Consider the following 18210-nt stretch of genomic DNA (forward strand, 5'->3'; position numbering starts at 1 on the left):
CCCTGTGGATGCCCCCAGGGGAGGCCACTCACTGGCAGAGGGGCACCGCCAGCCGGGCACAATGGCTGTGTCTTGGAGAAGGTGAATGGTTTTGGGAATGTTGAGAAGGAGGGGAACATAGAATCAACAGGCAATTAGTATTTGGTTCCTCTGACTGGCTGGCTGACTGGCTGGCAGGGGAGGAGGCCTTCCCAGAATAGACCTGATCTGAACTGTAATCAGAAGCTCTTAACGAGCCCCGGATCACCAGAGACCACCGCTGTCTGCCTGTTGCACAAAGCCTGGGTGTACACAGGACAAATAACACTTCAAAGCAAACTCTGAAGTTAAAGGACCAGTGCAGTCAACAATGTGATTTTCCTGTGTTTTATATACATTTACACACTGAGGTTGGAATGATACTGTGAAATTGTTATTGTAATAATGCCCTTTTAGCGTAAGTGAGGTTTGAAATGTCAGCCTGTTTTGGTAGGAGTTTTGGCCTGCCTGGTGACATCACCAGGTGGTGAATTAGTTAGAGCAACAACCTCTGCTAATAACAGCTAGTTTTCCATTTTTCCCTCCCCACTCAGACCACGCAGAGCAAAAATCTTGCTTCAGGCACTTCGTTACCCAGAAATGAGTTGAGAGAAACATGGCTGCATTGGGCCTTAACATTTAATCCACATGCCACTCACCTTGCTACTATTTTGCCACCGAAATATGCTGTCAGGCTTACCCAAGCTATAGTGCATCTCAATTCCAGGGCATGGAAGGAGGATGGAATGAGTGAAAACAAGTGAGAGAACAAGCAAGAGGGAGCACAAAGGACAAAACACACCTCAGTCTAGGATTGGAGACGCAAATAAACAGGAAATGGAGAAATAAAGTAAAGCGGGGGCAGGTGTTTCAGACAAGGCCAATGGGAGACGCGGGGGCATTGGCATCTCTTTTACATTTTGGGAGCGGAGGAGCTCTCCGTCTGGCTCCAGTCGCAGCCACTGTGCATCATCTTCATCATCATTACCACCCTGCAGCTTCAATTACAGGGCATGGGCCAGCAGACAGAGGCAGGCTGACGCACACATCACTTTATTTTGGGGACTGCTGTATGAAAATACTTTACATGAACATAAATATGGGACAATCATCCAGGGGATGGCAGGAGTCCTGGGAAGGAGCAGAGAGAGATATGTATCGTATTTCCTCTCCAGCAGTGTACATGCATGGAGGACTCTTGTAAAGACCTGAGATGCAGTGACTGAGGATAAAGTTTCCCCTACTTCACCTTTACAATGTTCAGAGTGGAACCACTGGAAATAAGATATGATCATGCTAAGTATTTGAGAGAAAGTTATTCCCAATGTTTACACACACCATATAAAGGATCAAAGCTTCCTTAGTGATAATGGCAGGACCAGTGCTGACTGCTGGTGGATTGAACGTTTCAGAAGGATGTGGACTCTGGCTGTGCTCGGACACTGCAGGGTGTGCATTCCCATTAACACAGCAACCATAGGGCCTCCACTATGTCGAAACACACTGAACCTCTATATCAGCACTGCTACAGACGTTGCACTGACAGAATACAACCACGCTGAACTCCCACAGAGCGGCCTCCATATACAGTTCATACACAGTACGTTAAGAATTCATAAGCTACACATTCATACATGCTACCCACAGATAAATATGGAAGGGGCTATACATTAGTGTTTAATAACACAGCTTACAAGTGCCAGAGATCCCTACAGTAGATCTCTATTACGTCAGCACTAATTACAGGCCTGCCCGGAAGCCACCCCACCCCAAGCCGGGCTGGAACCCCGGCCCACAGACACAGCGACACTGCCACTTGTCAGGGCCACACAGCCTGGCAGACAGCTCTGAATAGGAACCAGATGGAGGAGATTAGGGGCCAAATGAACATTCGAGACAATGAGATGTCTGTGAGCTGACTTCAGATCCACTTCATGTGCTGTTGCAGTATTTCAGTTCTGGCAGAACCCTTCTTAGTCACAATGAGAACATGTTTAAAGGGCTGCTGGACTTGAAAGCCTGACAACCACCTGAGTGAGGCACTGCAATCTTTTCAGCCAACTAACTGTCTGTGTGGTAGCTATAGTACTTTGCACGTTTGTTCTATTACCATCATCAAGGTAGTATCATTACACTCCCTGATGACATGGGGCCTTTCTGATGATAAATCAGTCTTTATGGGGATGATTACTTTAATATTGCCCAAACTTTGTGGCGAGCTTCGCACACACCGAACTTAAGCTCCCTTCAAACTCCTGTGTCAAGGCAAAGCCAACTCCTGTGATGGTGAGATCATAGGTGGTCTCATAAGGGGGGCAGTGCATCCACCCATCCAGCCAGCAGTCGGCCAACAGGCACAGATACAGTGAGAAACCGATGCCAGGCCGAGAGAGAGTTTATTTATCCTTAGAGGGAGCTATAAGCAACACATTTTTCATCCCTATTAAATTCCCCACAAGTCTCCAACTGGAGCTGCATATCAAACTCATTAAACATCTGGAGTTCATTATGGTTTTGTTGAATCGCTGGACTTCACGATACATTTAATGTATTATTGGCAGAATCCACCCTTTCATTTACACTGAATAACAATGAGAGGCACCATGGAAGAAAAACAGCAGCCAGCAGCCAAACCTAACAATTTAAGATTTGGGAATCGTGCTCATGTGTTAGGTCGGTTGAATAATTATTCATTTCTCTGGACACCTCGTCAGAGGTGATAATGTTATCTAAACTAAGCTAATCATTAGTGACCCCTAATTAGAGAGCTCTCGCTCCCTCATTAATCCCATGGCTAGTATTTAACTGGATGGACATTTACAGTCTATGACTGAGCAGCTCTAGATTTGTACCAGCCTAACGTCTACCAGCCTAACAATTATGATCTACGACAAACAAAATGGAGCCATGGCAACCACTACACGAAACTCAAGTTGATTTCCCGCATAAAAAACAACCACCTAGGACTGACTTTGCTGATAGCTAGTTTGACGGAAAAATTTACTTACTATGACTGAGATGTGGTTTTCCCACCTAGCCATCTTAAGATGATAAAACATACTAAATGTAAACTGGAGAATACATGCTTACGTGTCAGTTTCTGCTGGACCGAATATATGAAGGTGCAGTTACCCACACAATTACCTTGACAACTACTTACAGAATTGTTTTTCCACTTCAGGGAAAATAAAAATGGTGCTGATCAATCAGTGGGGATGAGGAGAGGCATGCTGTCTGAAGAGTTGCCACAATGGACACCAGCTTAATGTCCAGGGCCCACGTGAAAAGGCCAGGCTCTGTCTTCTCACAGCCCTCACTCTGTGGAGAAGAGAAAACATCCCCCCTTCCCCTCGACTCCCTCCACCACCAGTCCGCCACACTGTCTAGAACATGCCCCTGTCAGAGAGCACACCCCAGGCCTGCCAAGCCAAACAGCAGCTCAGCGCATGTCAGACGACATCTTCTCAATCTGTTTGGATACGAAACGCTTTCTGAATAGTATTTTCTCGGGCTAAAGAAAGCAGAGAGAGCAATTTCAAGTACATTTTTTTGACTCTACTTGAACAACATCTAGTGATATTCCTACCGCTGCATGCCAAGCCTCCAGCTCTGCTCCACAGCAACAACCACAGTTTTGCACTCCAACCCGCCACACCCCCCCAAAATAGACTGGGGTGAAACCAGCGGCTTATGTGCAGGCTGGCCTGCTGCGAGCCTGCCTGCCCATCAGGACGAACAGTATGGGTTGAATGGATATATTGAGGGATGGGTTTTCCTCCCCTGGATAAAGAGCTTAGTGATGCATATCATTTGCCCAAGGTCATACTGCCTAGTGTGGGGCCCATGGTGAGTGTCACAGTGAAGTTGTCCATCCTCCACTATCATGGTTATCTATACAGTAACTGTCCCATCGCCTACACAGGATGAGGCAGCCCACCAAGGCTACCCTCAGGAACCTCAGAGTGTACAACTGGAAACCCAGACTGGTGATCCTGTCCCTAATGGCCTAATGACAAGCCATGCATTCTGAAAAAGCAGCTTGGTTTTGGCCCCACTCATCTCAACAGGGATCCTGTTGTGGTCACTTCCTGGTGTTATAAAACAGATGCAGTGCTTCCTTCTGATTCCTGGAGGTGGCAAGCCGCGGGGCCAGCTCATCTACAGCTCCAGGCTTGACTCAGGGTATCATGGGAGGAATGTGGTACCAGATCCAAATTTGCCCTCTTTAGTAGGCTGGCCTCTTCCTCTTGTCATGGTGGTGTGCCGGGACAGCAGATAGGCTAGCTAGTAGCTAGCACAGGACACAATGGAGTCATGTTGTTCCATGGTGAAATGAGGCAACAGAAGATAATACTAAGCCCACTACTCAATTCAATGTCTATTCAAAGTTGGTTCAACACAGTTCTGTTGAAATGACGTGGAAACAACATCGATTCAATCAGTGTGTGCGTTCACTGGGTAAGATTGCACTAACAACTTTCAATGTACTGTAGTTAAGCACATGAAAATGATCTCCATCCATCAAGTTGGGAGTAAGGCTATTGAACCATCCAACCCAAAACAAATAACAAGAATTAAGCTTTTTTTGTGCATTAACATTACAGTATATTTGAATAGTTTTATTCCAAAACGATATCGAGAGATTTATATATATATATATATATACACACACATATACATATACACACACACACAACCATTTTTTCAAATGTGTTTTTTTCATCAGAAATGATTGCTTGTGCTGACCTTCATGTGTACTGTATGTAGAATATCACTGCTCCAAGTATTCAGACCCCTTGACTTTTTCCAAATGTTATGTTAAAGCCTAGCTCTATAATTGATTCAATTGTCGCCCCCCCACCCCCAAAAAAACTGCACACAATACCCCATAATGACAGCAAATGTTTGCAAAATGTATTAAAATATAAAAACAGAAATCTTACATTTACATAAGTATTCAGACCCTTTACTCAGTACTTAGTTGCAGCATCTTAGTTGCAGCATCTTACAGCATCAAGTCTTCTTGGGTATGACGCTACACGCTTGGCACACTGATATTTGGGGAGCTTCTCCCATTCCTTGCAGATCCTCTCAAGTTCTGTCAGGTTGGATGGGGAGCATCACTGCAAAGCTATTTTCAGGTATCTCCAGAGATGTCCGATCAGGTTGAAGTCCCGGCTCACCTCAATCCTGAGTAGTGTCCCAGTCCCTGCCACTGAAAAACGGCAACATCATGCTGTGAGGCTACTACTATGCTTCACAATAGGGATGGTGTCAGGTTTCCTCCAGATGTGATGGCTTGGCATTCAATCCAAAGTGTTCAATCTTGGTTTCATCAGACCGAGAATCTTGTTTCTTATGGTCGGAGTCTCGTTTCGGTGCCTTTTGGCAAACTCCAAGCGGGCTGTCATGTGCCTTTACTGAAGCGTGGCTTCATTCTGGCCACTCTACCATAAAGACCTGAATGGTGGAGTGCTGCAGAGATGGCTGTCCTTCTGGAAGGTTCTTCAATGCTGCAGAAATGTTTTAGTAACCTTCTCCAGATCTGCGCCGACACAATCGAGTCTCATAGCAAAGGGTCGGAATTACTTACTTAAATAAGGTATTTCTATTTTTTTTAAACATTTTGAATAGATTTGCAAAAATGTCTAAAAACCAGTTTTCGCTTTGTCATTATGGGGTATTGTGTGTGGATTGAAATTAATGTTTCTTCATCAATCAATATTAGAATAATGCTGTAACGTAACAAAATGTGGAAAAAGTCAAGGGGTGTGAATACTTTCCGAAGACACTGAGTGTATGCATGTACAGCACCAGTCAAAAGTTTGGACACACCTACTCATTCAAGGGGTTTTCTGTATTTGTTACTATTTTCTACACTGTAGAATAATCAATGCTATGAAATAAAACATATAGAATCATGTAGGAACCAAAAAAAGTGATAATTAAAATATAGATATTTGAGATTTCTTTAAAGTAGCCACCATTTGCCTTGACAGCTTTGCACACTCTTGGAATTCTCTCAACCAGCTTCATGAGGTAGTCACCTGGAATGCATTTCAATTAACAGGTGTGCCATGTTAAAAGAACATTTGTGGAATTTGAGCAAATCAGCTGTGTTGTGACAAGGTAGGGGTGGTACACAGAAGATAGTCTATTACCAAATATGTCTAAGTCCATATTATGGCAAGAACAGCTCAAATATACAAAAAAAATGACAGTCCTTCATTGTTTGTTTGGGAATGATGGAGGCCCTCGCATGTCCCAAATGTCCCCCCCCCCGCCCATCTCCTACAGCTCCCCAAGCACCCATTCACAATGCCAGGCCTTGTAAGGCTGGGGTAAGCCAACATTAGCCTCCCAGAACCCCTACCATCACTGACAAAAGGACCTGTACATCTAACATCCCGCTAAATGGGGGATCCAGTCGCACATTCCACTCTCCTCACGTGGAGTCAAACGAGGTTTGGAAAACACTATGATGCTTTACAGTGGGACTGATCACCTGATACAGCAGTACTCTGCACCTCTCAGGCATGACAGAGAGCCTTGTCAGGGGAGCAGAGGCCCCGCTGCTCACTAGGCTGCAGTGTTGCTGCCAGTCAGTCCGGAGCAGCACAACACTACAGAGCAGTATGTCCATGCCAACAGGTCAGGCCTCTTCCCAGCAGTTTACCCGCCGAGCAAACCGAAGGGCTCCACTCACTAATTGCAGATACAGGGTGGGAGGCTCGTCTCCTCTTCAGAACCAGAGATACAGCCAATGGAGGAAGAGTCCCGCCAAAATCTCAGTAATTTGAACGTTTTCAGGCTTAGGAGGACAGGACAGAGAGCTCTCCAAGACAGGCTCCAGCAAAGCCACAGTGGAGGTGGTGAGTGAAGTGGTGACCGAGGGCTCCCAAGATAATGTCTTTAGACAGTAGGTCAGCCCTGTTAAACCACAGCAAGGAGAGGCCAGCAATACTGTTAACATGTGTTAGATGCACAGGTCTGACAAACAATTAAACATCTGGCCTCTCTAGAATTGCATGTCTCTTCAGTAAAGAAACACAGTAGTGTGTGACTCCTAAAGAATTTGGTTAAACAGGAGAAAAAATAAAAACCATGTTCAGTGGAGTGAGACAGAAGGAATGTGATGGCTCCCAGAGGGAGTGAGAGAGGGGATATGGATTCCAAAACTTGAGATGAAGAACAAGGGAGAGCTGATCTCCAAAATGTCAGAACGTTTTTTTTAAATAACAACCCCCGTTTGGCCCACCTGCCTTCATAAATACCACAAACATGTATGGTCATCCCAGACAGCCGCGCATGATGGAGGAGCATGTAAGTCAGTGCATTCCTAAAAAGCTGCTGATAAAAGGTCTCAGCCAACTAGCACAGCTCCTAATAGTCTCCACTCCAGTCTGCCTGAGGTACATAGCTTCAAAGCTCTCCACAGAAAATGAACATCTCATAACACAACAGTGTCCTTATGAACCGTCTGTCTGCACAGAGATCCAACCAGGCACCCTCCCCTCCTCCAGACAACCCCCAGACAACCCCCCCTCCTCCAGACAACCCTCCCCCTCCTCCAGACAACCCCCCCCCTCCTCCAGACAACCCCCCCCCCTCCTCCAGACAACCCCCCCTCCTCCTCCAGACAACCCTCCCCTCCTCCTCCAGACAACCCTCCCCTCCTCCTCCAGACAACCCTCCCCTCCTCCAGACAACCCTCCCCTCCTCCAGACAACCCTCCCCTCCTCCAGACAACCCTCCCCTCCTCCAGACAACCCTCCCCTCCTCCAGACAACCCTCCCCTCCTCCAGACAACCCTCCCCTCCTCTCCTCCAGACAACCCTCCTGTTCTAGAAACAGGACAGACAACCCGAAAAAGGAAAATGATTGACCAGGCCCCCAAAGGAGTGTTGATAGACAGCTTGATACTGATGATACATACCTGTAATATCTATCAGCTACAAGCTCTGAGATCATTAATATACACTGAACAGTAGGAGCTGCTTGGCTGGCGGGACCACCCTCACCATGAAAGTATTCCATATTAGACAGGACTTTTATACTAGCCTCTGATCAAGTCATCGGCTCCTTAGATGAAGAGTTTAAATCTTCATTCTCCAGGCCAGAGTGGCCGTATTTATCTAACGCCATGTAATGTTCACACAACTTATAAAATGAATGGAATTCCATTCCCTGTCCCCCGGCCATTAGGGTCCTGCATGTTTTTTTTCCTGCGGTCATCTCCCATGGTGTGTCTTCTGTGGGACCAATACTTGGGACTGGGGCAGTAAGACATAGCTGGAATATCTCATGAAGAATTTTCCCACAACATTCTCTGTCCTCTAGCTTATTGAGATCTTTCCAGACACCTTCCGCGCTTGTTGCTGGAACAGTAAATAAGCGAAGTGAATTCAAGCCGAAATCTGCAGATAACCCCAACCACATAATTTATTTACTGCAAATGAGACAACCAGTGGAGATTACACTAATGAGTTTCATATAATAGACCACTAAAAAAGGTCAAGTCTATTGTTTTATGGAGAGCTAAATCACTCTCCTCCTTAGTGATCTTTAAACAAACCGCTTCCAGATTGTGTTCCAACTTAATGTCAGATCTTTAAAATAAGTGACCTTTCAGTTCCCCGGCAATGAAATTATCAAATGCTGTCTGCATCCTGTCTTTCTCGCTGTAAAGGCCTTGGAAACTTACATCGTCAAGTTGTGCAAATCTTTGGAGGTCTATACTGATTGGTTACGCATGTTGAAATCACATAGGAAGTAAAGGGCCTGTGCAATGAGAGTATGAGGAAGACCTACCTGCGACAGTGGTCTGGACAGCTTGTAACTAGACGTCTTCTCTTCTGGAGACCACGAACACAGCTGGATGCTATGAAACGGCAGAGAAAGATTACACTGATAATGGTGTGTGCCATCTCATAGAAAATAACCATAATGGTCTTCATGGAAATACTTGACAAAATATCATAAACAAACACTTCTCATTACCGTTCATATTAATTTATGAAATGTGTGTGTTCAAGGTCATGGGATCATATTTTTACTAGCTCTGCAGATTACTAGGACAGGAATAAATAAGCATAGTTTCGCAGCACTAGACAGGCATTCGATTCACCCGGGGCAATATAAGGTTTGAACTGTGACCTACAAAATGATCCAGGTGAATAGCAGCTATGCTTTACAGACAGAGCAGTGCAGAGTAGCGAATGTTCCATGGCCTGGCCCATTGATGCTGTCAATGAACAGGGTGGAATGTGATATGCTGTGCACATCCTTTGTTACAACCACACAATTCCATGGCTGCATTTTCTGCCAGTTACCATTGTACCAATTTACTCTGGTCCAGTGTAGGACTCAAAGGAGCACTTACAGTAGTCTACCCTACGACCATCCCCAACTTCAACGCCCAGCACAGTCAAAAATGGGATTTACCTGTATTTTCTAAATACACATTTCCACATAAAAATGATGATAATACCCTTTAAGTGTAAGACCTGTTTGAAAGTACCGCCTGAAATGTCAGCCTATTTTGGTGGGATGGAGTTTTGGCCTGTCTGGTGACATCACCAGGTATTCAATTAGTTAATAGACCAAAAAGAGAGGACCAAAACACTGACAATAACTGCTAGTTTTCCACTCACAACTCAGACTACTCCCAGATAGTCCTAGCAAATGTGTGCTTGAGAAATTACTCTTCGCTAAGAAGCGATAGGTTCCTTTTTGCCCATTTTAATTGAAAAATTAATTGTTACCCATAAATTATTTGATATTGAAGTAAAAAAAAGATTGCAGTGGACCTTTAACTAAAACACCTGGATAACAGTTGTAACCCATCACCATCTATCCATTCTGGTACCTATCCACTTTTCATACTCAAGCAACGCATTATTGTCCTGGTGATTTAGAGGGAAGTCCATTTGAGGTGATGGTGGATGCTGTAGTGTACCTCTTGGTGCTCTCTCTCTTCCCCTCGGGGCTGGAAGGGGGCTCAGGTGAGTAGGGTCCAGGTGACAGGGAGGCTGGGCTGGAGATCGAGTACTCTCTGTAGTTCTGGTTCTCATCTCGACTCACCAGCACCGCTTCCTACAACAGAACATGACAGTCCGCATAATCAAAACATTTATCCACACACAAAAACGTGAAACTGCTTATCCGTATTCCTAAAATAACTTTAATTGCAAGGATGTTTAAAAAAAAAAAATGTATTCACAATGTACAGTTGAAGTCGGATGTTTACATTCACTCCAACCTAAGTGTATTTAACTCGTTTTACAACCACTCCACAAATTTCTTGTTAACAAACTATAGTTTTGGCAAGTTGGTTAGGACATCTACTTTGTGCATGACACAAGTAATTTTTCCAACAATTGTTTACAGACAGATTTCACTGTATCACAATTCCAGTGCGTGAATTTATTACACTAAGTTCACTGTGCCTATAAACAGCTTGGAAAATTCCAGAAAATAATGTCATGGCTTTAGAAGCTAACTTGTGCCTCTTTGCTTGACATCATGGGGAAATTGAAAGATAATCAGCCAAGACCTCAGAAAAAAAATTATTGTAGACCTCCACAGGTCTGGTTCATCCTTGGGAGTAATTTCCCAACGCCTGAAGGTAACACGTTCATCTGTACAAACAATAGCATGCAAGTATAAAAACACCATGGGACCACGCAGCCGTCATACTGCTCAGGAAGGAGATGCGTTCTGTCTATAGATGAACGTACCTTGGTGCGAAAAGTGCTAATCAATTCCTAGAACAGCAGCAAAGGACCTTGTGAAGATGGAGGGAGGAAACGGGTACAAAAAAAACAGTACCTGATATCCACAGTAAAACGAGTCCTGTGTCAACATAACCTGAAAGGGCGCTCAGCAAGGAAGAAGCCACTGCTCCAAAACCGCCATAAAAAAAGCCAGACTACGGTTTGCAACTGCACATGGGGACAAAGATCGTACTTTTTGGAGAAATGTCCTCTGGTCTGACGAAGCAAAAAAATTGAACTGTTTGGCCATAATGACCATTGTTAAGTTTGGAGGAAAAGGGGGGAGGCTTGCAAGTCGAAGAACACCATCCCAACCATGAAGCACAGGGGTGACAGCATCATGTTGTGGGTGTGCTTTGCTGCAGGAGGGACTGGTGCACTTCACAAAATAGATGGCATCATGAGTATGGAAAATGATGTGGATATATTGAAGCAACATCTCAAGACAGCAGTCAGGAAGTTAAAAGCTTGGTCGCAAATGGGTCTTCTAAATGGACAATGACCCCAAGCATACTTCCAAAGTTGTGGCAAAATGGCTTAAGGACGACAACAGTCAAGGTACTGGAGTGGCCATCACAAAGCCCTGACCTCAAGCCTATAGAAAACGTGTGGGCAGAACTGAAAAAGCGTGTGTGAGCAAGGAGGCCTACAAACCTGACTCAATTACACCAGCTCTGTCAGGAGGAATGGGCCAAAATTCACCCAACTTATTGTGGGAAGCTTGTGGAAGTTTACCCGAAACGTTTGACCCAAGTTTAAATTGTTGAAGGCAATGCTACCATATACTAATTGAGTGTATGTAAACTTCTGATTCACTGGGAATGTGATGAAAGAAATAAAAGCTGAAATAATTATACTATTATTCTGACATTTCACATTCTTAAAATAAAGTGGTGAGCCTAACTGACCTAAGACAGGTGATTTTTACTTGGATTAAATGTCAGGAATTGTGAAAAACTGAGTTTAATGTATTTGGCTACGGTGTATGTAAACGTCGACTTCAACTGTAACATTTCAAAACATTTGTCTCAAACTTTTAGATGGTGCTCAGACGCTGTTGACAAGTAGGCACTTGAGATATATGCTTCATAAAAGTCTTCAAAAAGACAGAAATACACGTTGAGGTATAACGTACAGTCATGTTAGAGCTGCACATCCGGAGGTAAGTGAAACCAGGTTTGTGGGAATCCGATAAGTAATATCACCATGTGAAAATAATGACAGTGAGTGTTCGGTCCAAGACTTCAGCCTTGTGCCCTGCATGGGCTCGTATTCGGCCAGTGTTACCACGGAGACCCAGCAGTAGTTCTGTTACCATATTAAAAACATAAACCTCTGCTGATTTACAGCATTCTCTAGTTACTCTCCCATGTTTCTCTGTCCCAGGGCCACAGAGTTATGGAATATCTCTACAGTCACACGAGGATGTCTGCTTCCGGCTCATCTGGACCTCCAATAAATCATTGATAAGTGATATGTAAATATGAAGCAGACACAGCATCTACATGGCTTTCGGGCATCAGCCATTACACAAACCATTAGGACAGGATTCATCATGTAGAGATATGCTGCTGATGTAACCAGATACTGGAAGATAGTGGGATAAACACCGTAGGAAAGAATGTCTCGATGGGTCATAAAGTGAAGGCCTACGGCGTTTTAATAGGCCTTACATCCAACATATGCCCATCAACAAAAGTACTGATTCACAGATAGTGTTTAAATACTTTACAGTGAGACGGTTTAGGGTGATAGCTGTCCTAAAGGGAACTTGCAGACCAAAGATGGAAGCCCCTACATAGTGAGAAAGAGGACATGATTGACTGACCTGGAAGCGTCCAGTGAGCTTTTCTGGGGTGGTAGTTCCATTGGTCTGTTCAGGGCTGGGGGGCTCAGGCCTGTAGGAAGACACTGGAGATCAATGGACCACACACACACACACACACACACAACCTAACCTGTAATAAATCAGGAGAATGGTATCCACATCCCAAGAGAGTGCAACACTGGCCCAGTAGAGTAACAGTCTTCAGTACCACATAATTCACCCATGTCAAGCCCTAAACAAGTACCCAAAACCATGATTGCTTAAAATGAGTTGTTAAAGGATAATGAGTAAGGAAGCTTGCGTACGTCAATGCATTACAGGATACAAGCCAAAACCCCCACATGAGTTTTACTTCAAAGACATGGACCCAAGGTCAACTACAGTAATTCTCACACTAATGATTTAAATCAGGTCTGTTAGATGACTTGAGCCATGTCAAAGTATTCCCTACAATGATAGACTGGAAGCTCTGATAACATCTAATGTAATGTCTCATATTATTCATCAACACGTTAAGTAGAATGGTCTGATTTGATGTGGTTAGATACATTACACAAAAGGTTCATTTCAGATATTTTGTGAGTGCCAGAGGACTTGTGTGTGTACTTGCGTGCATATTAGGCAATATACCATTTATACCGTATACCGGGGTATTTCAAAATACCGACAGCGGTGTTGAACACTTGTTTCTGATTGGCTTGAAGGGCGTTCTAGAATGTGCATTATTTCCCTATAACGCACAGTATATTTGCACAGTAGAAGTCAATGGCTATAGTTCAGAGAATAAGTTGATTAGAGTTAACAGCCTCAGATTGCAGCCCAAATAATTGCTTCAGAATTCAAGCAACAGACATCAACATCAACTGTTCAGAGGAGACTGCGTGAATCAGGCCTTCATTGTTGAATTGCTGCAAAGAAACCACTAAAAGGACATCAATAAGAAGAGACTTGCTTGGGCCAAGAAACACAAGCAATGGACACTAGACCGGTGGAAATCTGTTCTTTGGTCTGATGAGTCCAAATTTTAGATTTTTGGTTCCAACCACCGTGCGTATTTGTGAGACGCAGAGTAGGTGAACGGATGATCTCCGAATGTGTGGTTCCCACCGTTAAGCATGGAGGTGGTGGTGTGATGGTGCTTTGCTGGTGACACAGTCAGTGATTTATTTAGAATTCACAGCACACAGCATGGCTACTGTACCACAGCATTCTGCAGCGATACACCATCCCATCCCGTTTGCACTTAGTGAGACTAAAATGTATTTTTCAACAGGACAATGAACCAACACACCCCCAGGCTGTGTAAGGGCTATTTGACTAAGAAGGAGAGTGATGGAGTGCTGCATCAGATGACCTGGCCTCCACAATCACCCGACCTCAACCCAATTGAGATGGTTTGGGATGAGTTGGACCACAGTGTGAAGGAAAAGCAGTCAACAAGTACTCAGCATGTGGGAAGTCCTTCAAGACTGTTGGAAAAGCATTCCAGGTGTATCTGGTTGAGAGACTGCCAAGAGCGTGCAAAGCTGTCAAGGCAAAGGGTGGCTAATTTGAAGAATCTCAAAATATATTTGGATTTGTTTAACACTTTTTTGGTTACTACATGATTCCATGTGTTATTTCATAGTTGATGTCTTCACTATTATTCTACAATGTCAAAAAGAAGAAAAACCCTTGAATGAGTAAGTGTCCAAACTTTTGACTGGTACTGTATGTTTTTTTAAATAGCGCCCCATGTGTGCACTTCCTGTAATACCGTATACAACGATATGGTATAGAAACGGTATGTGGGTATGAAAATCTGATTACCGCCTCCGAAGTGCATATATGTCACAAGAGATCAGAGTGCGAAACTGAAGACTAACAGCAAGTATGCACCAATGTGCAAGTGCGCAGCTGCAAAAATCAAAAGCGGATCTTTGAATCAGACACCTTGTTTTGGTTTCCCCTATGCCAAAGTGCTGTCAGTACAACCACTGGTATGTCGTTTTGATTAAAAATGCCTGCAGTCGACAGGTAGTAGAGAATTGTTTTGAAGATTCTGATGCTCTTTAACATGACGCTCCTAGCAGAGTCTCATCTTTCCAGCTCTTTCACTGTGCTCGCTTTAATAAAACATATGCGCAGTTCTATCATTGAGTTCGGAAGGGAAATATGTAAGGGCTGTACGAGCCAATGTAAACAACTAGTGACCCCCCACTGTAGGGCTGCCTGCCTCTCCTCTCAGCTGAGCCTCAGCCCAGGGTAATGAGGCGCACAGGAAGACCCTGGACGCCTGTGGTAAATCGCCCAGAAACACACCTCTAACAGCAGAAACAGGGTCTGGGCTGTATCTGAATACTCCACATGTGCAGGCACACATCCAACCAGAGGAACAGCTGAAATAGGAAAACAGGCTCCTCATGCTACAGCAGTCGGAAGATATTACACTTACAGGATAAAAATGGGACATAATGGATGGTTAATTAGAGTTCAAAATAAGTTCCCTGTAAGGAAATGCCTGTGTTCACTTGGAATGCCAACAGTTCACAGAAGAAAGATCCTGTGGTTGAGAGAGACGAGGATACATTTAACTGATGTCCTTCAGACAATGAGAGGCATCCAAGGTTAACAGCTGGGCCTTATGTAATATGACCTTTGCCCTCTACCACAGGCCTCATGTACAGCAGTAGATGGGTGGATGAGCATGGGCTGAGAGCAGTGGCTGTCTGAGGTGAAGATGATAGTCTCACCTCTAGAGATCTGATCCCTGCACAGAACAGGGACTTGTATCATGATCCAAAATGGAACAGTATGTTGATCTTTGTCATATAGGAGACTTGGTAGTTTGCCTGTCATGCATTCTTCAGTTTCCATAGACTCCTGTCTATTGTGCCTGCCTTCTCAACTTCACAATAATGGAAACAGGAAGAATGGGGACACTCCAGTGAACTAATACAGTACATACCAATGTCTTGTCTTATAGACATCTTGACTTCCATTCGTACACTGTCCACATAGACCATTGCATGCCACTACTCTGGACGGTTCTGACTTAGAATGTGGACAACTACAAATACCTAGGTGTCTGGCTAGACTGTAAACTCTCCTTCCAGACTCACATTAAGCATCTCCAATCCAAAATTAAATCTAGAATTGGCTTCCTATTTCGCAACAAAGCCTCCTTTCACTCATGCTGCCAAACATACCCTGGTAAAACTGACTATCCTACCTATCCGACTTCGTTGATGTCATTTACAAAATAGCCTCCAACACTCTACTCAGCAAACTGGACGTAGTCCATCACAGTGCCATCCATTTTGTCACCAAAGCCCCATATACTACAAACCACTGCGACCTGTATGCTCTCGTTGGCTGGTCCTCGCTACATATTCGTTACCAAACCCACTGGCTCCAGGTCATCCATAAAGTGCTGCCTAATCTCAGTTTACTGGTCACCATAGCAATACCAACCCGTAGCACACGCTCCAGCAGGTATATTTCACTGGTCATCCCCAAAGCCAACAGCTTTTTTGGCCGCCTTTCCATCAAGATCTGAGGTGAATGACTGGAACAAATAGCAAAAAAATATATATATATTTTTTTAAATCACTGAAGTTGGAGACTTGTATCTCCCTCACTAACTTTAAGCATCGATCGCTGCAGCTGTAAATGGCCAATCTGTAAATAGACGATACAACCAACTACCTACAGTTGAAGTCGGAAGAATACATACACTTAGGTTGGAGTCATTAAAACTCATTTTTCAACCACTCCAAAGTTCTTGTTCAAACTATAGTTTTGGCAAGTCGGTTAGGAGGTCTACTTTGTGTATGACAAAGTCCAACAATTGTTTACAGACAGACTATTTCACTGTATCATAATTCTAGTGGGTCAGAACACATGCACTAAGTTGACTGTGCCTTTAAACAGCTTGGAAAATTCCAGAAAATGTCATGGCTTTAGAAGCATCTGATAGGCTAATTGACATCATTTGAGTCAATTGGAGGTGTACCTGTGGATGTCAAGGCCTACCTTCCAACTTGGTGCCTCTTTGCTTGACATCATGGGAAAATCAAAAGAAAGCCTAGACCTCAGAAAAACAATTGTAGACCTCCACAAATATGGTTCAACCTTGCGTACTATTGGAAATTGCTCCCAAGTGTAAACACCATGGGACCAAGCAACCGCCATACCGCTTGGGAATGGAGACGCATTCTGTCTCCTAGAGATGAACGCACTGTGGTGCGAAAAGTGCAAATCAATCCCAGAACAACAGCAGAGGACCTTGTGAAGATGGATGAAACGGGTACAAAAGTATCTATATCCACAGTAAAACGAGTCCTATATTGACATAACCTGAAAGGCCGCTCAGCAAGGAAGAAGCCACTGCTCCAAAACCGCCATAAAAAAGCCAGACTACGGTTTGCAACTGCACATGTGGACAAAGATCGTACTTTTTGGAGAATTGTCCTCTGGTCGGACGAAACAAAAATAGAACAGTTTGGCAATAATGACCATCGTTATGTTTGAAGGAAAAAGGTGGAGGCTTACAAGTCGAAGAACACCATCCCAACCGTGAAGCACGATGGTGGCAGCATCATGTTGTGGGGGTGCACTTCAAAATAGATGGCATCATGAGGACAGAAAATGTGGATATATTGAAGCAACATCAGTCAGGAAGTTAAAGCTTGGTCGCAAATGGGTCTTCCAAATGGACAATGACCCCAGCATACTTCCAAAGTTGTGGCAAAATGGCTTAAGGACGACAAAGTCAAGGTATTGGAGTGGCCATCACAAAGCCCTGACCTCAGTCCTATAGAAATGTGTGGGCAGAACTGAAAAAGCGTGTGCGAGCAAGGAGGCCTACTAACCTGACTCCGTTACACCAGCTCTGTCAGGAGGAATGGGCCAAAATACAACCACTTATTGTTGGGAAGCTTCTGGAAGGCTAACTGAAACGTTTGATCCAAGTTAAACAATTAAGGCAATGCTACCAAATACTAATTGAGTGTATGTAAACTTCTGACCCACTGGGGATGTGATGAAAGAAATAAAAGCTGAAATAAAATCCATCACTCTACTATTATTCTGACATTTCACATTCTTAAAATAAAGTGGTGATAGCAACTGACCTAAAACAGTGAATTTGTACTAGGATTAAACGTCAGGAATTGTGAAAAACTGTAAATGTATTTGGCTAAGGTGTATGTAAACTTCCGACTTCAACTGTACCTCATCCCCATATGTTTTTCTGCTCTTTTGCACACCAGTATTTCTACTTGCACATATGTCACTCCAGTGTAAAATGCTAAATTGTAATTACTTCACCACTATTAGCCTATTTATTGCCTTACCTCCTTACTTCATTTGCACACACTGTATAAACATTTTTCTATTGTTATTGACTGCATGTTTGTTTATCCCATGTGTAACTCTGTTGTTTTTGTTGCACTGCTTTGCTTGCTCAGGTCGCAGTTGTAAATGAGAAATTGTTCTCAACTGGCCTACCTGGTTAAATAAAATAACTTCTCACTTGTAAACTAGTCACAGACGTGAGACTTTGGCACAATTTTTTTTTTTTAAGAAAAATGACTATAGGGCTGCCTC

General features: G+C 43.8%; 1 protein-coding gene across 4 annotated transcripts in view; it reads right to left on the reverse strand.

The window, feature by feature from the left end:
- LOC118358337 (PDZ and LIM domain protein 2-like) overlaps window positions 1-18210 on the reverse strand; it is a 58195-nt gene that overhangs the window by 16630 nt on the left and 23355 nt on the right. For all 4 annotated transcript variants that reach the window (XM_035736052.2, XM_035736053.2, XM_035736050.2 and 1 more), the window contains 3 exons: window positions 12622-12691; window positions 9977-10113; window positions 8830-8899 (listed from right to left, as the gene is read on the reverse strand). In XM_035736052.2, coding sequence (XP_035591945.1) covers window positions 8830-8899; window positions 9977-10113; window positions 12622-12691 — 277 coding nt within the window. The remainder of the gene's footprint in view (window positions 1-8829; window positions 8900-9976; window positions 10114-12621; window positions 12692-18210) is intronic.

The sequence above is a fragment of the Oncorhynchus keta genome, chromosome 25 (assembly GCF_023373465.1).
Source record: "Oncorhynchus keta strain PuntledgeMale-10-30-2019 chromosome 25, Oket_V2, whole genome shotgun sequence".
NCBI lineage: Eukaryota > Metazoa > Chordata > Actinopteri > Salmoniformes > Salmonidae > Oncorhynchus > Oncorhynchus keta.